Here is a 22,711-nt window from a genome sequence, read left to right as displayed (position 1 = left end):
ATACCACAACAACCACACCACACCAACCATACCATACACCAACCATACCATACATTACATTTACATTTAAGTCATTTAGCAGACGCTCCCATACCAACCATACCACACCAACCATACCACACCAACCATACCACACCAACCACACCAACCATACCATACCAACCACACCAACCACACCACACCAACCACACCAACCACACCACAACAACCACCAACCATATCACACCAACCATACCATACACCAACCATACACCAACCATACACCAACCATACCATACCACACCAACCATACCACACCAACCATACCACACCAACCATACCAACCATACCATACCACACCAACCATACCACACCAACCATACCATACACCAACCATACCACACCATACCACACCAACCATACCACACCAACCATACCATACACCAACCATACCATACACCAACCATACCACACCAACCATACCACACCAACCATACCACACCACACCAACCACACCAACCATACCACACCACACCAACCATACCACACCAACCATACCACACCAACCATACCACACCAACCATACCACACCAACCACACCATACATACCACACCATACATACCATACCATACATACCACACCAACCATACCATACACCAACCATACCATACACATACCAACCATACCATACCAACCATACCACAACAACCATACCACAACAACCACACCATACCATACCACAACAACCATACCACAACAACCATACCATACCATACCACAACAACCATACCACAACAACCACAACAACCATACCATACCACAACAACCATACCACAACAACCATACCACACCACACCACACCAACCATACCACAACAACCATACCATACCACACCACACCACACCAACCATACCACAACAACCATACCATACCACAACAACCATAACATACCACACCACACCAACCATAGCATACCACACCAACCATACCACAACAACCATACCACACCAACCATACCACAACAACCATACCACACCAACCATACCATACCACAACAACCATACCACACCAACCATACCACACCAACCATACCACACCATACCATACCACACCAACCATACCACACCACACCAACCATACCACACCAACCATACCACACCAACCATACCACACCAACCATACCATACACCAACCATACCATACCACACAACCATACCATACACCAACCATACCATACCACACCAACCATACCATACACCAACCATACCACACCAACCATACCATACACCAACCATACCATACCACACCAACCATACCATACACCAACCATACCACACCACACCAACCATACCATACCACACCACACCACACCAACCATACCATACCACAACAACCATACACCAACCATACCATACACCAACCATACCAACCATACCACACCAACCATACCACAACAACCATACCACACCAACCATACCACAACAACCACACCAACCATACACCAACCATACCACACCAACCATACCATACACCAACCATACCACACCACACCAACCATACCATACCATACACCAACCACACCACACCACACCAACCATACCACACCAACCATACCACAACAACCATACCACACCAACCATACCACAACAACCACACCAACCATACCATACACCAACCATACCACACCAACCATACCATACACCAACCATACCACACCACACCAACCATACCATACCACACCACACCAACCATACCACACCACACCACACCAACCATACCATACCACAACAACCATACACCAACCATACCATACACCAACCATACCACACCATACCACACCAACCATACCACACCATACCACACCAACCATACCATACACCAACCACACCACACCACACCAACCATACCACAACAACCATACCACACCAACCATACCACAACAACCACACCAACCATACCATACACCAACCATACCACACCAACCATACCATACCAACCACACCAACCATACCATACCACACCAACCACACCACAACAACCACCAACCATACCACACCACACCAACCATACCATACACCAACCATACACCAACCATACCACACCAACCATACCATACACCAACCATACCATACCACACCAACCATACCATGCACCAACCATACCATACCACAACAACCATACCACACCACACCACACCAACCATACCATACCACACCAACCATACCACACCAACCATACCACACCAACCATACCATACCACACCAACCATACCATACCACACCAACCATACCATACCACACCACACCAACCATACCATACCACACCAACCATACCATACCACACCACACCAACCATACCATACCACACCAACCATACCATACCACACCACACCAACCATACCATACCACACCACACCAACCATACCATACCACACCAACCATACCACAACTACCATACCACACCAACCATACCATACCACACCATACCATACCATACCACACCAACCATACCACACCACACCAACGATACCATACCACAACAACCATACCATACACCAACCATACCATACACCAACCATACCATACCACACCACACCAACCATACCACAACTACCACACCACACCAACCATACTATACCACACCACACCAACCATACCATACCACACATACCACACCACACCAACCATACCATACCACACCAACCATACCACACATACCACACCACACCAACCATACCATACCACACCAACCATACCACAACAACCATACCATACCAACCATACCATACCACAACAACTATACCACAACAACCATACCACAACAACCACACCACAACAACCATACCACACCACACCAACCATACCATACACCAACCATACCACACCATACCACACCAACCATACCATACACCAACCATACACACCATACCACACCAACCATACCATACACCAACCATACCACACCATACCACACCAACCATACCATACACCAACCATACCACACCATACCACACCAACCATACCACACCAACCACACCAACCATACCATACACCAACCATACCACAACAACCATACCACACCAACCATACCACAACAACCATACCACACCGACCATACCACAACAACCACACCAACCATACCATACATTACATTTACATTTAAGTCATTTAGCAGACGCTCCCATACCAACCATACCACACCAACCATACCACACCAACCATACCATACCAACCACACCAACCATACCACACCACACCAACCACACCACACCAACCACACCACAACAACCACCAACCATACCATACCACACCAACCATACCATACACCAACCATACACCAACCATACCACACCAACCATACCATACACCAACCATACCATACCACACCAACCATACCATACACCAACCATACCATACACCACCAACCATACCACAACAACCATACCATACCACACCACACCAACCATACCACACCACACCACACCAACCATACCACACCAACCATACCACAACAACCATACCACAACAACCATACCACACCAACCATACCATACCACACCAACCATACCATACCACATCACACCAACCATACCATACCACACCAACCATACCACAACTACCATACCACACCAACCATACCACACCACACCATACCACAACTACCATACCACACCACACCAACCATACCACACCATACCACACCAACCACACCATACCATACCACACCAACCATACCATACCACACCACACCAACCATACCATACCACAACAACCATACCATACACCAACCATACCATACACCAACCATACCACACCATACCACACCAACCATACCACAACAACCATACCATACCATACCAACCATACCATACCACAACAACATACCACAACAACCATACCACACCAACCATACCACACCAACCATACCACACCACACCAACCATACCACACCACACCACACCACAACAACCATACCATACCACACCAACCATACCACACCAACCATACCACACCAACCCAACCATACCACAACAACCATACCATACCACAACAACCATACCATACCATACCAACCATACCATACCACAACAACATACCACAAAAACCACACCACAACAACTATACCACAAAACCACACCACAACAACTATACCACAACAACCATACCACAACAACCACACCACAAAAACCACACCACAACAACTATACCACAAAAACCACACCACAACAACTATACCACAACAACCATACCACAACAACCACACCACACCACACCACACCAACCATACCACAACAACCATACCACACCACACCATACCATACCACACCAACCATACCACACCACACCAACCATACCATACCACAACAACCATACCATACACCAACCATACCATACACCAACCATACCACACCAACCACACCAACCATACCATACACCAACCATACCACAACAATCATACCACACCAACCATACCACAACAACCACACCAACCATACCATACACCAACCATACCATACATTACATTTACATTTAAGTCATTTAGCAGACGCTCCCATACCAACCATACCACACCAACCATACCACACCAACCATACCACACCAACCATACCATACCAACCACACCAACCATACCACACCAACCATACCACACCAACCACACCACACCAACCACACCACAACAACCACCAACCATACCACACCAACCATACCACACCAACCATACCATACACCAACCATACACCAACCATACACCAACCATACCATACCACACCAACCATACCATACCACACCACACCAACCACACCACACCACACCACAACAACCATACCATACCACAACAACCATACCATACCACACCAACCATACCATACCACACCACACCAACCATACCACAACAACCACACCACACCAACCATACCATACACCAACCATACCATACATTACATTTACATTTAAGTCATTTAGCAGACGCTCCCATACCAACCATACCACACCAACCATACCATACCACACCAACCACACCACACCAACCATACCACACCAACCACACCACACCAACCACACCACACCAACCACACCACACCAACCATACCACACCAACCATACCACACCAACCATACCACACCAACCATACCATACCACACCAACCACACCACACCAACCACACCACAACAACCACCAACCATACCATACCACACCAACCATACCATACACCAACCATACACCAACCATACCATACACCAACCATACCATACCACACCAACCATACCATACCACACCAACCATACCACACCAACCATACCACACCAACCATACCATACACCAACCATACACCAACCATACCATACACCATACCATACACCAACTATACCATACACCAACTATACCACAACAACCACACCACACCAACCACACCACAACAACCATACCATACCACACCAACCATACCATACACCAACTATACCATACCACACCAACCATACCATACACAACCATACCATACACCAACCATACCACAACAACCACACCACAACAACCATACCATACCACACATACCATACCACAACAACCATACCATACCACACATACCATACCACAACAACCATACCATACCACACATACCATACCACAACAACCATACCATACCACACATACCATACCACACCACACCAACCACACCACACACCAACCATACCACACCAACCATACCATACCACACCACATATCACCGCAGCACCCATACCACCGCAGCACCCATACCACCGCAGCACCCATACCACACCACCCATACCACCGCACCACCCATACCACAGCACCCGTACCACCACAGCACCCATACCACCACAACCCCAACATCATCACCACCCCCAAACACCGTGCAAGTCTTCAATACCTGCATCTCTTCGTCCTCTCTACCGTTTTAGGGGGAACGTCTCTTCATCCTCTACCGTTTTATGGGGAACGTCTCTTCGTCCTCTCTCTACCGTTTTAGGGGGAACGCTCTTCGTCCTCTCTACCGTTTTAGGGGGGAACGTCTCTTCATCCTCTCTACCGTTTTAGGGGGGAACGTCTCTTCGTCCTCTCTACCGTTTTAGGGGGGAACGTCTCTTCATCCTCTACCGTTTTAGGGGGGAACGTCTCTTCATCCTCTACCGTTTTAGGGGGGAACGTCTCTTCATCCTCTCTACCGTTTTAGGGGGAACGTCTCTTCGTCCTCTACCGTTTTAGGGGGGAACGTCTCTTCGTCCTCTACCGTTTTAGGGGGAACGTCTCTTCATCCTCTCTACCGTTTTAGGGGGGAACGTCTCTTCATCCTCTACCGTTTTAGGGGGAACGTCTCTTCATCCTCTCTACCGTTTTAGGGGGGAACGTCTCTTCATCCTCTACCGTTTTAGGGGGGAACGTCTCTTCATCCTCTCTACCGTTTTAGGGGGGAACGTCTCTTCGTCCTCTACCGTTTTAGGGGGGAACGTCTCTTCATCCTCTCTACCGTTTTAGGGGGGAACGTCTCTTCATCCTCTACCGTTTTAGGGGGGAACGTCTCTTCATCCTCTACCGTTTTAGGGGGGAACGTCTCTTCATCCTCTACCGTTTTAGGGGGGAACGTCTCTTCATCCTCTCTACCGTTTTAGGGGGGAACGTCTCTTCATCCTCTCTACCGTTTTAGGGGGGAACGTCTCTTCATCCTCTCTACCGTTTTAGGGGGGAACGTCTCTTCGTCCTCTCTACCGTTTTAGGGGGGAACGTCTCTTCGTCCTCTCTACCGTTTTAGGGGGGAACGTCTCTTCGTCCTCTCTACCGTTTTAGGGGGGAACGTCTCTTCGTCCTCTCTACCGTTTTAGGGGGGAACGTCTCTTCGTCCTCTACCGTTTTAGGGGGGAACGTCTCTTCGTCCTCTACCGTTTTAGGGGGGAACGTCTCTTCATCCTCTCTACCGTTTTAGGGGGGAACGTCTCTTCATCCTCTCTACCGTTTTAGGGGGGAACGTCTCTTCATCCTCTCTACCGTTTTAGGGGGGAACGTCTCTTCATCCTCTCTACCGTTTTAGGGGGGAACGTCTCTTCATCCTCTCTACCGTTTTAGGGGGAACGCTCTTTATCCTCTCTACCGTTTTAGGGGGAACGTCTCTTCGTCCTCTACCGTTTTAGGGGAACGCTCTCTTCGTCCTCTACCGTTTTAGGGGGAACGTCTCTTCGTCCTCTACCGTTTTAGGGGGAACGTCTCTTCGTCCTCTACCGTTTTAGGGGGAACGTCTCTTCGTCCTCTACCGTTTTAGGGGGAACGTCTCTTCATCCTCTCTACCGTTTTAGGGGGAACGCCTCTTCGTCCTCTACCGTTTTAGGGGGAACGTCTCTTCGTCCTCTCTGCCGTTTTAGGGGAACGTCTCTTCGTCCTCTACCGTTTTAGGGGGAACGCCTCTTCGTCCTCTACCGCTTTAGGGGGAACGCCTCTTCATCCTCTCTACCGTTTTAGGGGGAACGTCTCTTCGTTCCCTCTCTACCCTTTTAGGGGGAACGTCTCTTCGTCCTCTACCCTTTTTTAGGGGGAACGTCTCTTCGTTCCCTCTCTACCCTTTTAGGGGGGAACGTCTCTTCGTCCTCTCTACCCTTTTAGGGGGGAACGTCTCTTCGTCCTCTACCCTTTTAGGGGGGAACGTCTCTTCATCCTCTCTACCGTTTTAGGGGTGGCGTGTAGCCTAGCGTAGGGCCAGTAACCGAAACGTTTCTGGTTCGAACCCCCGAGACGTTCTTCTCTTGAGCAAGGCAGTTACCCCTAACAATAATGCTTTACGGGAGCTGATGTCGTTGACGTGGATTTAGGCAGTCCTCCGCACCTCAGGGGTTGGGTTAAATGCTGAAGACACATTTCAGTGCTTTCAGACTCTGTATCCCCTCTCCTTTCCCACTGTCTGATGGCGACGTCTGACCTCTCAACACACCAGAGACCTACCAGTTAATTAGTGCTCTGTCTGTCCCATAATGACACACCACAGAGACCTACCAGTTAATTAGTGCTCTGTCTGTCCCATAATGACACACCACAGAGACCTACCAGTTAATTAGTGCTCTGTCTGTCCCATAATGACACACCACAGAGACCTACCAGTTAATTAGTGCTCTGTCTGTCCCATAATGACACACCACAGAGACCTACCAGTTAATTAGTGCTCTGTCTGTCCCATAATGTCACACCACAGAGACCTACCAGTTAATTAGTGCTCTGTCTGTCCCATAATGTCACACCACAGAGACCTACCAGTTAATTAGTGCTCTGTCTGTCCCATAATGACACACCACAGAGACCTACCAGTTAATTAGTGCTCTGTCTGTCCCATAATGTCACACCACAGAGACCTACCAGTTAATTAGTGCTCTGTCTGTCCCATAATGACCTCTCAACACACCACAGAGACCTACCAGTTAATTAGTGCTCTGTCTGTCCCATAATGACCTCTCAACACACCAGAGACCTACCAGTTAATTAGTGCTCTGTCTGTCCCATAATGACACACCACAGAGACCTACCAGTTAATTAGTGCTCTGTCTGTCCCATAATGACACACCACAGAGACCTACCAGTTAATTAGTGCTCTGTCTGTCCCATAATGTCACACCACAGAGACCTACCAGTTAATTAGTGCTCTGTCTGTCCCATAATGTCACACCACAGAGACCTACCAGTTAATTAGTGCTCTGTCTGTCCCATAATGACACACCACAGAGACCTACCAGTTAATTAGTGCTCTGTCTGTCCCATAATGTCACACCACAGAGACCTACCAGTTAATTAGTGCTCTGTCTGTCCCATAATGACCTCTCAACACACCACAGAGACCTACCAGTTAATTAGTGCTCTGTCTGTCCCATAATGACACACCACAGAGACCTACCAGTTAATTAGTGCTCTGTCTGTCCCATAATGACCTCTCAACACACCACAGAGACATACCAGTTAATTAGTGCTCTGTCTGTCCCATAATGACACACCACAGAGACCTACCAGTTAATTAGTGCTCTGTCTGTCCCATAATGACACACCACAGAGACCTACCAGTTAATTAGTGCTCTGTCTGTCCCATAATGACACACCACAGAGACCTACCAGTTAATTAGTGCTCTGTCTGTCCCATAATGACACACCACAGAGACCTACCAGTTAATTAGTGCTCTGTCTGTCCCATAATGACACACCACAGAGATCTACCAGTTAATTAGTGCTCTGTCTGTCCCATAATGACCTCTCAACACACCACAGAGACCTACCAGTTAATTAGTGCTCTGTCTGTCCCATAATGACACACCACAGAGACCTACCAGTTAATTAGTGCTCTGTCTGTCCCATAATGACACACCACAGAGACCTACCAGTTAATTAGTGCTCTGTCTGTCCCATAATGACCTCTCAACACACCACAGAGACCTACCAGTTAATTAGTGCTCTGTCTGTCCCATAATGACCTCTCAACACACCACAGAGACCTACCAGTTAATTAGTGCTCTGTCTGTCCCATAATGACACACCACAGAGACCTACCAGTTAATTAGTGCTCTGTCTGTCCCAAAATGACACACCACAGAGACCTACCAGTTAATTAGTGCTCTGTCTGTCCCATAATGACACACCACAGAGACCTACCAGTTAATTAGTGCTCTGTCTGTCCCATAATGACCTCTCAACACACCAGAGACCTACCAGTTAATTAGTGCTCTGTCTGTCCCATAATGACCTCTCAACACACCACAGAGACCTACCAGTTAATTAGTGCTCTGTCTGTCCCATAATGACACACCACAGAGACCTACCAGTTAATTAGTGCTCTGTCTGTCCCATAATGACCTTCTCAAGGACAAGCACTGGCTGATCAGACAGGCCAAAACTCCCATGACGAACTCCTCTATCGAGTTGCTGGACGAGGCCTACAGGAAACGGTTAGTAGTACCTCTTCTCTCTCCTCCCATCTTCTCTCACAACACCACACTATCCTTTGAGTTATAATGTATCCTTTATGAGTTATAATGTATCCTTTATGAGTTATAATGTATCCTATATGAGTTATAATGTATCCTTTATGAGTTATAATGTATCCTTTATGAGTTATAATGTATCCTTTATGAGTTATGTATCCCCCTATCCTTTGAGTAATGTTTGCCCCCCACAAGGTGGCGTACTCTGCTGTCAGTGGATGACTTGGTGGAGAAGGTGGTGAAGAGGTTAGAGGTCAGAGGGGAACTGGACAACACTTACATCATCTTTACCTCAGACAACGGATACCACACAGGTACACGACACACCTGACACAGGTACACAACACACACACATACACTGCCTTCAGAAAAGTACATCTCCACCCCTCCTAAGAGGATAGCTACCACTCCGCTGACCCCCCTCCTCCTCCTCCTCCCACCCCTCCAGGTCAGTTCTCTCTCTCCACTCTGCTGACCCCCTCTCCCCCCCTCAGGTCAGTTCTCTCTCTCCACTCTGCTGACCCCCTCTCCCCCCCCAGGTCAGTTCTCTCTTGCCACTCTGCTGACTCCCCCAGGTCAGTTCTCTCTCCCCCTGGATAAGAGGCAGCTGTATGAGTCTGATATAAGAGTACCTCTGCTGATCCGAGGGCCCAACATCAAGCCTAACCAGACCACCGGGCTGGCGGTCCAGAACGTTGACCTGGGTCCTACCATCCTGGACATGGCCGGGTACAACGTCAGCAAGACTTCCATGGACGGCATGTCCTTCCTGTCTGTACTGGTGAGAACCCAGTATACTATATATAACACCTAGTACAACGTCATGTCCTTCCTGTCTGTACTGGTGAGAACCCAGTATACTATATATAACACCTAGTACAACGTCATGTCCTTCCTGTCTGTACTGGTGAGAACCCACTATACTATATATAACACCTAGTACAACGTCATGTCCTTCCTGTCTGTACTGGTGAGAACCAGCCTAGTAGCCTAGCACAACGCAGCCTAGTAGCCTAGCACAACGCAGCTCAGTAGCCTAGCACAACGCACCTTAGTAGCCTAGCACAACGCAGCTCAGTAGCCTAGCACAACGCAGCCTAGTAGCCTAGCACAACGCAGCTCAGTAGCCTAGCACAACGCAGCCTAGTAGCCTAGCACAACGCAGCCTAGTAGCCTAGCGCAACGCAGCTCAGTAGCCTAGCACAACGCAGCTCAGTAGCCTAGCACAACGCAGCCTAGTAGCCTAGCACAACGAAGCCTAGTAGCCTAGCACAACGCAGCCTAGTAGCCTAGCACAACGCAGCCTAGTAGCCTAGCACAACGCAGCCTAGTAGCCTAGCACAACGTAGCCTAGCACAACGCAGCCTAGTAGCCTAGCACAACGCAGCTTAGTAGCCTAGCACAACGCAGCTTAGTAGCCTAGCACAACACAGCCTCGTAGCCTAGCACAACGCAGCCTAGTAGCCTAGCACAACGCAGCTCAGTAGCCTAGCACAACGGAGCCTAGTAGCCTAGCACAACGGAGCCTAGTAGCCTAGCACAACGCATCCTAGTAGCCTAGCACAACGCAGCTTAGTAGCCTAGCACAACGCAGCTTAGTAGCCTAGCACAACGCAGCGTAGTAGCCTAGCACAACGCAGCCTAGTAGCCTAGCACAACGCAGCTCAGTAGCCTAGCACAACGCAGCTCAGTAGCCTAACACAACGCAGCCTAGTAGCCTAGCACAACGCAGCCTAGTAGCCTAGCACAACGCAGCCTAGTAGCCTAGCACAACGCAGCTCAGTAGCCTAGCACAACGCAGCTCAGTAGCCTAGCACAACGCAGCCTAGTAGCCTAGCACAACGCAGCCTAGTAGCCTAGCACAACGCAGCCTAGTAGCCTAGCACAACGCAGCCTAGTAGCCTAGCACAACGCAGCTCAGTAGCCTAGCCCGCACAACGCAGCTCAGTAGCCTAGCACAACGCAGCCTAGTAGCCTAGCACAACGCAGCCTAGTAGCCTAGCACAACGCAGCCTAGTAGCCTAGCACAACGTAGCCTAGCACAACGCAGCCTAGTAGCCTAGCACAACGCAGCCTAGTAGCCTAGCACAACGCAGCCTAGTAGCCTAGCACAACGCAGCCTAGTAGCCTAGCACAACGCAGCCTAGTAGCCTAGCACAACGCAGCCTAGTAGCCTAGCACAACGCAGCCTAGTAGCCTAGCACAACGCAGCTCAGTAGCCTAGCACAACGCAGCTCAGTAGCCTAGCACAACGCAGCCTAGTAGCCTAGCACAACGCAGCCTAGAAGCCTAGCACAACGCAGCCCAGTAGCCTAGCACAACGCAGCCCAGTAGCCTAGCACAACGCAGCCTAGTAGCCTAGCACAACGCAGCCTAGCACAACGCAGCCTAGCACAACGCAGCCTAGCACAACGCAGCCTAGCACAACGCAGCCTAGTAGCCTAGCACAACGCAGCCTAGTAGCCTAGCACAACGCAGCCTAGTAGCCTAGCACAACGCAGCCTAGTAGCCTAGCACAACGCAGCCTAGTAGCCTAGCACAACGCAGCCTAGTAGCCTAGCACAACGCAGCCTAGTAGCCTAGCACAACGCAGCCTAGTAGCCTAGCACAACGCAGCTCAGTAGCCTAGCACAACGCAGCTCAGTAGCCTAGCACAACGCAGCCTAGTAGCCTAGCACAACGCAGCCTAGAAGCCTAGCACAACGCAGCCCAGTAGCCTAGCACAACGCAGCCCAGTAGCCTAGCACAACGCAGCCTAGTAGCCTAGCACAACGCAGCCTAGCACAACGCAGCCTAGCACAACGCAGCCTAGCACAACAAAGCCTAGCACAACGCAGCCTAGTAGCCTAGCACAACGCAGCCTAGTAGCCTAGCACAACGCAGCCTAGTAGCCTAGCACAACGCAGCCTAGTAGCCTAGCACAACGCAGCCTAGTAGCCTAGCACAACGTGGCCTAGCGCAATGCGGCCTAGCACAACGCAGCCTAGTAGCCTAGCACAACGCAGCCTAGTAGCCTAGCACAATGTAGCCTAGCACAACGCAGCCTAGTAGCCTAGCACAATGTAGCCTAGCACAACGCAGCCTAGCACAACGCAGCCTAGCACAACGCAGCCTAGCACAACGCGGCCCAGCGCAATGCAGCCTAGACATGGTGGGAGTTGTGTGTATTCTCTGTGTTTAACTGGTGTGTGTATTCTCTGTGTTTAACTGGTGTGTGTATTCTCTGTGTTTAACTGGTGTGTGTATTCTCTGTGTTTAACTGGTGTGTGTATTCTCTGTGTTTAACTGGTGTGTGTATTCTCTGTGTTTAACTGGTGTGTGTATTCTCTGTGTTTAACTGGTGTGTGTATTCTCTGTGTTTAACTGGTGTGTGTATTCTCTGTGTTTAACTGGTGTGTGTATTCTCTGTGTTTAACTGGTGTGTGTATTCTCTGTGTTTAACTGGTGTGTGTATTCTCTGTGTCAGGAGGGATCTGTGTTTAACTGGTGTGTGTATTCTCTGTGTTTAACTGGTGTGTGTATTCTCTGTGTTTAACTGGTGTGTGTATTCTCTGTGTTTAACTGGTGTGTGTATTCTCTGTGTTCAACTGGTGTGTGTGTTCTCTGTGTTTAACTGGTGTGTGTATTCTCAGTGTTTAACTGGTGTGTGTATTCTCTGTGTTTAACTGGTGTGTGTATTCTCTGTGTTTAACTGGTGTGTGTATTCTCTGTGTCAGGAGGGATCTCTGTTTAACTGGTGTGTGTATTCTCTGTGTTTAACTGGTGTGTGTATTCTCTGTGTTTAACTGGTGTGTGTGTATTCTCTGTGTTTAACTGGTGTGTGTATTCTCTGTGTTTAACTGGTGTGTGTATTCTCTGTGTTTAACTGGTGTGTGTGTTCTCTGTGTTTAACTGGTGTGTGTATTCTCTGTGTCAGGAGGGATCTCTGTTTAACTGGTGTGTGTATTCTCAGTGTTTAACTGGTGTGTGTATTCTCTGTGTTTAACTGGTGTGTGTGTATTCTCTGTGTTTAACTGGTGTGTGTATTCTCTGTGTCAGGAGGGATCTGTGTTTAACTGGTGTGTGTATTCTCTGTGTTTAACTGGTGTGTGTATTCTCTGTGTCAGGAGGGATCTGTGTTTAACTGGTGTGTGTATTCTCTGTGTTTAACTGGTGTGTGTATTCTCTGTGTTTAACTGGTGTGTGTATTCTCTGTGTTTAACTGGTGTGTGTATTCTCTGTGTTTAACTGGTGTGTGTATTCTCTGTGTTTAACTGGTGTGTGTATTCTCTGTGTCAGGAGGGATCTGTGTTTAACTGGTGTGTGTATTCTCTGTGTTTAACTGGTGTGTGTATTCTCAGGAGGGATCTGTGTTTAACTGGTGTGTGTATTCTCTGTGTTTAACTGGTGTGTGTATTCTCTGTGTTTAACTGGTGTGTGTATTCTCTGTGTCAGGAGGGATCTGTGTTTAACTGGTGTGTGTATTCTCAGTGTTTAACTGGTGTGTGTATTCTCTGTGTTTAACTGGTGTGTGTATTCTCTGTGTTTAACTGGTGTGTGTATTCTCTGTGTCAGGAGGGATCAGTGTTTAACTGGTGTGTGTATTCTCTGTGTTTAACTGGTGTGTGTATTCTCTGTGTCAGGAGGGATCTGTGTTTAACTGTTGTGTGTGTATTCTCTGTGTTTAACTGGTGTGTGTATTCTCAGGAGGGATCTGTGTTTAACTGGTGTGTATTCTCTGTGTCAGGAGGGATCTGTGTTTAACTGGTGTGTGTATTCTCTGTGTCAGGAGGGATCTGTGTTTAACTGGTGTGTGTATTCTCTGTGTTTAACTGGTGTGTGTGTTCTCTGTGTTTAACTGGTGTGTGTATTCTCTGTGTTTAACTGGTGTGTGTGTTCTCTGTGTTTAACTGGTGTGTGTGTATTCTCTGTGTTTAACTGGTGTGTGTGTATTCTCTGTGTTTAACTGGTGTGTGTATTCTCTGTGTTTAACTGGTGTGTGTGTTCTCTGTGTTTAACTGGTGTGTGTGTTCTCTGTGTTTAACTGGTGTGTGTGTTCTCTGTGTTTAACTGGTGTGTGTATTCTCTGTGTCAGGAGGGATCAGTGTTTAACTGGTGTGTGTATTCTCTGTGTTTAACTGGTGTGTGTATTCTCTGTGTCAGGAGGGATCTGTGTTTAACTGGTGTGTGTGTTCTCTGTGTTTAACTGGTGTGTGTATTCTCTGTGTCAGGAGGGATCAGTGTTTAACTGGTGTGTGTTCTCTGTGTTTAACTGGTGTGTGTATTCTCTGTGTCAGGAGGGATCAGTGTTTAACTGGTGTGTGTATTCTCTGTGTTTAACTGGTGTGTGTGTTCTCTGTGTTTATCTGGTGTGTGTATTCTCTGTGTCAGGAGGGATCTGTGTTTAACTGGTGTGTGTATTCTCTGTGTCAGGAGGGATCTGTGTTTAACTGGTGTGTGTATTCTCTGTGTCAGGAGGGATCTGTGTTTAACTGGTGTGTGTATTCTCTGTGTTTAACTGGTGTGTGTGTTCTCTGTGTTTAACTGGTGTGTGTATTCTCTGTGTTTAACTGGTGTGTGTATTCTCAGGAGGGATCTGTGTTTAACTGGTGTGTGTATTCTCTGTGTCAGGAGGGATCTGTGTTTAACTGGTGTGTGTATTCTCTGTGTTTAACTGGTGTGTGTGTTCTCTGTGTTTAACTGGTGTGTGTATTCTCTGTGTTTAACTGGTGTGTGTATTCTCTGTGTTTAACTGGTGTGTGTATTCTCTGTGTCAGGAGGGATCTGTGTTTAACTGGTGTGTGTATTCTCTGTGTTTAACTGGTGTGTGTATTCTCAGGAGGGATCTGTGTTTAACTGGTGTGTGTATTCTCTGTGTTTAACTGGTGTGTGTATTCTCAGGAGGGATCTGTGTTTAACTGGTGTGTGTATTCTCTGTGTTTAACTGGTGTGTGTATTCTCTGTGTTTAACTGGTGTGTGTATTCTCTGTGTCAGGAGGGATCTGTGTTTAACTGGTGTGTGTATTCTCTGTGTTTAACTGGTGTGTGTATTCTCTGTGTTTAACTGGTGTGTGTATTCTCTGTGTTTAACTGGTGTGTGTATTCTCTGTGTCAGGAGGGATCTGTGTTTAACTGGTGTGTGTATTCTCTGTGTTTAACTGGTGTGTGTGTTCTCTGTGTTTAACTGGTGTGTGTATTCTCTGTGTTTAACTGGTGTGTGTATTCTCTGTGTTTAACTGGTGTGTGTATTCTCTGTGTTTAACTGGTGTGTGTATTCTCTGTGTCAGGAGGGATCTGTGTTTAACTGGTGTGTGTATTCTCTGTGTTTAACTGGTGTGTGTATTCTCTGTGTTTAACTGGTGTGTGTATTCTCTGTGTTTAACTGGTGTGTGTATTCTCTGTGTTTAACTGGTGTGTGTATTCTCTGTGTTTAACTGGTGTGTGTATTCTCTGTGTCAGGAGGGATCTGTGTTTAACTGGTGTGTGTATTCTCTGTGTTTAACTGGTGTGTGTATTCTCTGTGTTTAACTGGTGTGTGTATTCTCTGTGTCAGGAGGGATCTGTGTTTAACTGGTGTGTGTATTCTCTGTGTTTAACTGGTGTGTGTATTCTCTGTGTTTAACTGGTGTGTGTATTCTCTGTGTTTAACTGGTGTGTGTATTCTCTGTGTTTAACTGGTGTGTGTATTCTCAGGAGGGATCTGTGTTTAACTGGTGTGTGTATTCTCTGTGTTTAACTGGTGTGTGTATTCTCTGTGTTTAACTGGTGTGTGTGTTCTCTGTGTTTAACTGGTGTGTGTATTCTCTGTGTCAGGAGGGATCTGTGTTTAACTGGTGTGTGTGTTCTCTGTGTTTAACTGGTGTGTGTATTCTCTGTGTCAGGAGGGATCTGTGTTTAACTGGTGTGTGTATTCTCTGTGTTTAACTGGTGTGTGTATTCTCTGTGTTTAACTGGTGTGTGTATTCTCTGTGTTTAACTGGTGTGTGTATTCTCTGTGTTTAACTGGTGTGTGTATTCTCTGTGTTTAACTGGTGTGTGTATTCTCTGTGTTTAACTGGTGTGTGTATTCTCTGTGTTTAACTGGTGTGTGTGTTCTCTGTGTTTAACTGGTGTGTGTGTGTATTCTCTGTGTTTAACTGGTGTGTGTGTGTATTCTCTGTGTTTAACTGGTGTGTGTGTGTATTCTCTGTGTTTAACTGGTGTGTGTATTCTCTGTGTTTAACTGGTGTGTGTGTTCTCTGTGTTTAACTGGTGTGTGTGTTCTCTGTGTTTAACTGGTGTGTGTGTTCTCTGTGTTTAACTGGTGTGTGTGTTCTCTGTGTTTAACTGGTGTGTGTATTCTCTGTGTTTAACTGGTGTGTGTATTCTCTGTGTTTAACTGGTGTGTGTATTCTCTGTGTTTAACTGGTGTGTGTGTTCTCTGTGTTTAACTGGTGTGTGTGTTCTCTGTGTTTAACTGGTGTGTGTATTCTCTGTGTTTAACTGGTGTGTGTATTCTCTGTGTTTAACTGGTGTGTGTGTTCTCTGTGTTTAACTGGTGTGTGTATTCTCTGTGTTTAACTGGTGTGTGTATTCTCTGTGTTTAACTGGTGTGTGTATTCTCTGTGTTTAACTGGTGTGTGTATTCTCTGTGTTTAACTGGTGTGTGTATTCTCTGTGTTTAACTGGTGTGTGTATTCTCTGTGTTTAACTGGTGTGTGTATTCTCTGTGTTTAACTGGTGTGTGTATTCTCTGTGTTTAACTGGTGTGTGTATTCTCTGTGTTTAACTGGTGTGTGTATTCTCTGTGTTTAACTGGTGTGTGTATTCTCTGTGTTTAACTGGTGTGTGTATTCTCTGTGTTTAACTGGTGTGTGTATTCTCTGTGTTTAACTGGTGTGTGTATTCTCTGTGTTTAACTGGTGTGTGTATTCTCTGTGTTTAACTGGTGTGTGTGTTCTCTGTGTTTAACTGGTGTGTGTGTGTGTGTATTCTCTGTGTTTAACTGGTGTGTGTGTGTTCTCTGTGTTTAACTGGTGTGTGTATTCTCTGTGTTTAACTGGTGTGTGTGTATTCTCTGTGTTTAACTGGTGTGTGTATTCTCTGTGTTTAACTGGTGTGTGTATTCTCTGTGTTTAACTGGTGTGTGTATTCTCTGTGTTTAACTGGTGTGTGTATTCTCTGTGTTTAACTGGTGTGTGTATTCTCTGTGTTTAACTGGTGTGTGTGTTCTCTGTGTTTAACTGGTGTGTGTGTGTGTATTCTCTGTGTTTAACTGGTGTGTGTATTCTCTGTGTTTAACTGGTGTGTGTATTCTCTGTGTTTAACTGGTGTGTGTATTCTCTGTGTTTAACTGGTGTGTGTGTTCTCTGTGTTTAACTGGTGTGTGTGTGTGTGTATTCTCTGTGTTTAACTGGTGTGTGTATTCTCTGTGTTTAACTGGTGTGTGTATTCTCTGTGTTTAACTGGTGTGTGTATTCTCTGTGTTTAACTGGTGTGTGTATTCTCTGTGTTTAACTGGTGTGTGTATTCTCTGTGTTTAACTGGTGTGTGTATTCTCTGTGTTTAACTGGTGTGTGTATTCTCTGTGTTTAACTGGTGTGTGTATTCTCTGTGTTTAACTGGTGTGTGTATTCTCTGTGTTTAACTGGTGTGTGTATTCTCAGGAGGGATCTGTGAACAGCACTACGTGGAGAACAGACTTCCTGGTGGAGTATGAAGGGGAGGGGTCTAATGTGTCTGATCCCGCCTGCCCCCTGCTGGGTCCTGGGGTCTCCGTATGTTTCCCTGACTGTGTGTGTGAGGACTCCTTCAACAACACTTACGCCTGCGTTCGTACCGTCGCCCCCTCTGTCAACCTCCAGTACTGCGAGTTTGATGACAACGAGGTAAAAGGGAGAGAACTGTTTAGTCACTAGGGATGTGTAGACATGTCTCACCAGCTAATATCTCTCTCTGTGTTCCCCAGGTGTATAACATTACAGTAGACCCCTACCAGGTCATTAGTAATAACTAACTCTCTCTCTGTGTTCCCCAGGTGTATAACATTACAGTAGACCCCTACCAGGTCATTAGTAATAACTAACTCTCTCTCTGTGTTCCCCAGGTGTATAACATTACAGTAGACCCCTACCAGGTCATTAGTAATAACTAACTCTGTGTTCCCCAGGTGTATAACATTACAGTAGACCCCTACCAGGTCATTAGTAATAACTAACTCTCTCTCTGTGTTCCCCAGGTGTATAACATTACAGTAGACCCCTACCAGGTCATTAGTAATAACTAACTCTGTGTTCCCCAGGTGTATAACATTACAGTAGACCCCTACCAGGTCATTAGTAATAACTAACTCTGTGTTCCCCAGGTGTATAACATTACAGTAGACCCCTACCAGGTCATTAGTAATAACTAACTCTGTGTTCCCCAGGTATATAACATTACAGTAGACCCCTACCAGGTCATTAGTAATAACTAACTCTGTGTTCCCCAGGTGTATAACATTACAGTAGACCCCTACCAGGTCATTAGTAATAACTAACTCTGTGTTCCCCAGGTGTATAACATTACAGTAGACCCCTACCAGGTCATTAGTAATAACTAACTCTCTCTGTGTTCCCCAGGTGTATAACATTACAGTAGACCCCTACCAGGTCATTAGTAATAACTAACTCTCTCTCTGTGTTCCCCAGGTGTATAACATTACAGTAGACCCCTACCAGGTCATTAGTAATAACTAACTCTGTGTTCCCCAGGTATATAACATTACAGTAGACCCCTACCAGGTCATTAGTAATAACTAACTCTCTCTCTGTGTTCCCCAGGTGTATAACATTACAGTAGACCCCTACCAGGTCATTAGTAATAACTAACTCTGTGTTCCCCAGGTATATAACATTACAGTAGACCCCTACCAGGTCATTAGTAATAACTAACTCTCTCTCTGTGTTCCCCAGGTGTATAACATTACAGTAGACCCCTACCAGGTCATTAGTAATAACTAACTCTCTCTCTGTGTTCCCCAGGTATATAACATTACAGTAGACCCCTACCAGGTCATTAGTAATAACTAACTCTCTCTCTGTGTTCCCCAGGTATATAACATTACAGTAGACCCCTACCAGGTCATTAGTAATAACTAACTCTCTCTCTGTGTTCCCCAGGTGTATAACATTACAGTAGACCCCTACCAGGTCATTAGTAATAACTAACTCTGTGTTCCCAGGTATATAACATTACAGTAGACCCCTACCAGGTCATTAGTAATAACTAACTCTCTCTGTGTTCCCAGGTGTATAACATTACAGTAGACCCCTACCAGGTCATTAGTAATAACTAACTCTGTGTTCCCCAGGTGTATAACATTACAGTAGACCCTACCAGGTCATTAGTAATAACTAACTCTCTCTGTGTTCCCCAGGTGTATAACATTACAGTAGACCCCTACCAGGTCATTAGTAATAACTAACTCTCTCTGTGTTCCCCAGGTATATAACATTACAGTAGACCCCTACCAGGTCATTAGTAATAACTAACTCTGTGTTCCCCAGGTGTATAACATTACAGTAGACCCCTACCAGGTCATTAGTAATAACTAACTCTCTCTCTGTGTTCCCCAGGTATATAACATTACAGTAGACCCCTACCAGGTCATTAGTAATAACTAACTCTCTCTGTGTTCCCAGGTATATAACATTACAGTAGACCCCTACCAGGTCATTAGTAATAACTAACTTTCTCTCTGTGTTCCCAGGTATATAACATTACAGTAGACCCCTACCAGGTCATTAGTAATAACTAACTCTCTCTCTGTGTTCCCAGGTATATAACATTACAGTAGACCCCTACCAGGTCATTAGTAATAACTAACTCTGTGTTCCCCAGGTATATAACATTACAGTAGACCCCTACCAGGTCATTAGTAATAACTAACTCTCTCTGTGTTCCCAGGTATATAACATTACAGTAGACCCCTACCAGGTCATTAGTAATAACTAACTCTGTGTTCCCAGGTGTATAACATTACAGTAGACCCCTACCAGGTCATTAGTAATAACTAACTCTGTGTTCCCAGGTGTATAACATTACAGTAGACCCCTACCAGGTCATTAGTAATAACTAACTCTCTCTCTGTGTTCCCCAGGTATATAACATTACAGTAGACCCTACCAGGTCATTAGTAATAACTAACTCTGTGTTCCCAGGTGTATAACATTACAGTAGACCCCTACCAGGTCATTAGTAATAACTAACTCTGTGTTCCCAGGTATATAACATTACAGTAGACCCCTACCAGGTCATTAGTAATAACTAACTCTGTGTTCCCCAGGTGTATAACATTACAGTAGACCCCTACCAGGTCATTAGTAATAACTAACTCTGTGTTCCCAGGTGTATAACATTACAGTAGACCCCTACCAGGTCATTAGTAATAACTAACTCTCTGTGTTCCCAGGTATAAACATTACAGAGACCCCTACCAGGTCATTAGTAATAACTAACTCTGTGTTCCCCAGGTATATAACATTACAGTAGACCCCTACCAGGTCATTAGTAATAACTAACTCTGTGTTCCCCAGGTGTATAACATTACAGTAGACCCCTAACAGGTCATTAGTAATAACTAACTCTGTGTTCCCAGGCATATAACATTACAGTAGACCCCTACCAGGTCATTAGTAATAACTAACTCTCTCTCTGTGTTCCCCAGGTGTATAACATTACAGTAGACCCTCAGGTCATTAGTAATAACTAACTCTCTCTCTGTGTTCCCAGGTGTATAACATTACAGTAGACCCCTACCAGGTCATTAGTAATAACTAACTCTGTGTTCCCCAGGTGTATAACATTACAGTAGACCCCTACCAGGTCATTAGTAATAACTAACTGGCCCCAGGTGCATAACATTACAGTAGACCCTTCATTAGTAATAACAGGTTCCCCAGGCAACACATAGTAGACCCCTACTTGTCGCTTAGTATTGCACCAACTCTGTGTTCTCAGGTATATAACATTACAGTAGACCCCTACCAGGTCATTAGTGGCCAACTAACTCTCTCTGTGTTCCCCAGGTGTATAACATTACAGTAGACCCCTACCAGGTCATTAGTAATAACTAACTCTGTGTTCCCCCAGGTATATAACATTACAGTAGACCCCACCAGGTCATTAGTAATAACTAACTCTCTCTCTGTGTTCCCAGGTATATAACATTACAGTAGACCCCTACCAGGTCATTAGTAATAACTAACTCTGTGTTCCCCAGGTGTATAACATTACAGTAGACCCCTACCAGGTCATTAGTAATAACTAACTCTGTGTTCCCCAGGTATATAACATTACAGTAGACCCTACCAGGTCATTAGTAATAACTCTCTCTGTGTTCCCCAGGTATATAACATTACAGTAGACCCCTACCAGGTCATTAGTAATAACTAACTCTCTCTCTGTGTTCCCAGGTGTATAACATTACAGTAGACCCCCTACCAGGTCATTAGTAATAACTAACTCTCTCTCTGTGTTCCCCAGGTGTTTGTAGAGGTATATAACATGACAGTTGACCCCTACCAGCTCATTAACCTGGCTAAGACCATCGATAGGAAGTCCTGGAGAAGATGAACCACAGACTGATGATGCTCCAGTCCTGTTCTGGACAGTCCTGTAGGACCCTGGGGTCTACGATACACGGTACACTGACCAACCACCCAGCTCTACCCCTCTCCTCTCTACAGACCACCCAGCTCTACCCCTCTCCTCTCTACAGACCACCCAGCTCTACCCTCTCCTCTCTACAGACCACCCAGCACTACCCC

The 22,711-nt window shown here is 46.1% G+C and overlaps 1 protein-coding gene and 1 long non-coding RNA gene across 2 annotated transcripts in view; both read left to right on the top strand.

The window, feature by feature from the left end:
* Nucleotides 1-22,586, top strand: part of LOC127924961 (N-acetylglucosamine-6-sulfatase-like) — a gene marked incomplete at its 3' end in the record, with an annotated part of 67,987 nt that extends 45,401 nt beyond the window's left edge. The window contains 7 exon segments of the mRNA XM_052509627.1: nucleotides 9,826-9,908; nucleotides 10,140-10,258; nucleotides 10,520-10,725; nucleotides 18,569-18,790; nucleotides 22,428-22,494; nucleotides 22,497-22,562; nucleotides 22,565-22,586. Coding sequence (XP_052365587.1) covers nucleotides 9,826-9,908; nucleotides 10,140-10,258; nucleotides 10,520-10,725; nucleotides 18,569-18,790; nucleotides 22,428-22,494; nucleotides 22,497-22,562; nucleotides 22,565-22,586 — 785 coding nt within the window.
* On the top strand, nucleotides 18,803-21,478 carry LOC127924964 (uncharacterized). The gene is made up of 3 exons (XR_008119425.1): nucleotides 18,803-18,939; nucleotides 20,387-20,548; nucleotides 21,383-21,478. It is a non-coding gene; the product is annotated as an uncharacterized LOC127924964 (long non-coding RNA).
* Nucleotides 22,587-22,711: the final 125 nt, after the last annotated feature.

The sequence above is a fragment of the Oncorhynchus keta genome, unplaced genomic scaffold, assembly GCF_023373465.1.
Source record: "Oncorhynchus keta strain PuntledgeMale-10-30-2019 unplaced genomic scaffold, Oket_V2 Un_contig_4832_pilon_pilon, whole genome shotgun sequence".
NCBI classification, from domain to species: domain Eukaryota; kingdom Metazoa; phylum Chordata; class Actinopteri; order Salmoniformes; family Salmonidae; genus Oncorhynchus; species Oncorhynchus keta.
Note: the sequence above shows the minus strand (reverse complement) of the source record. Positions and strands in the feature narration are given on the sequence as shown.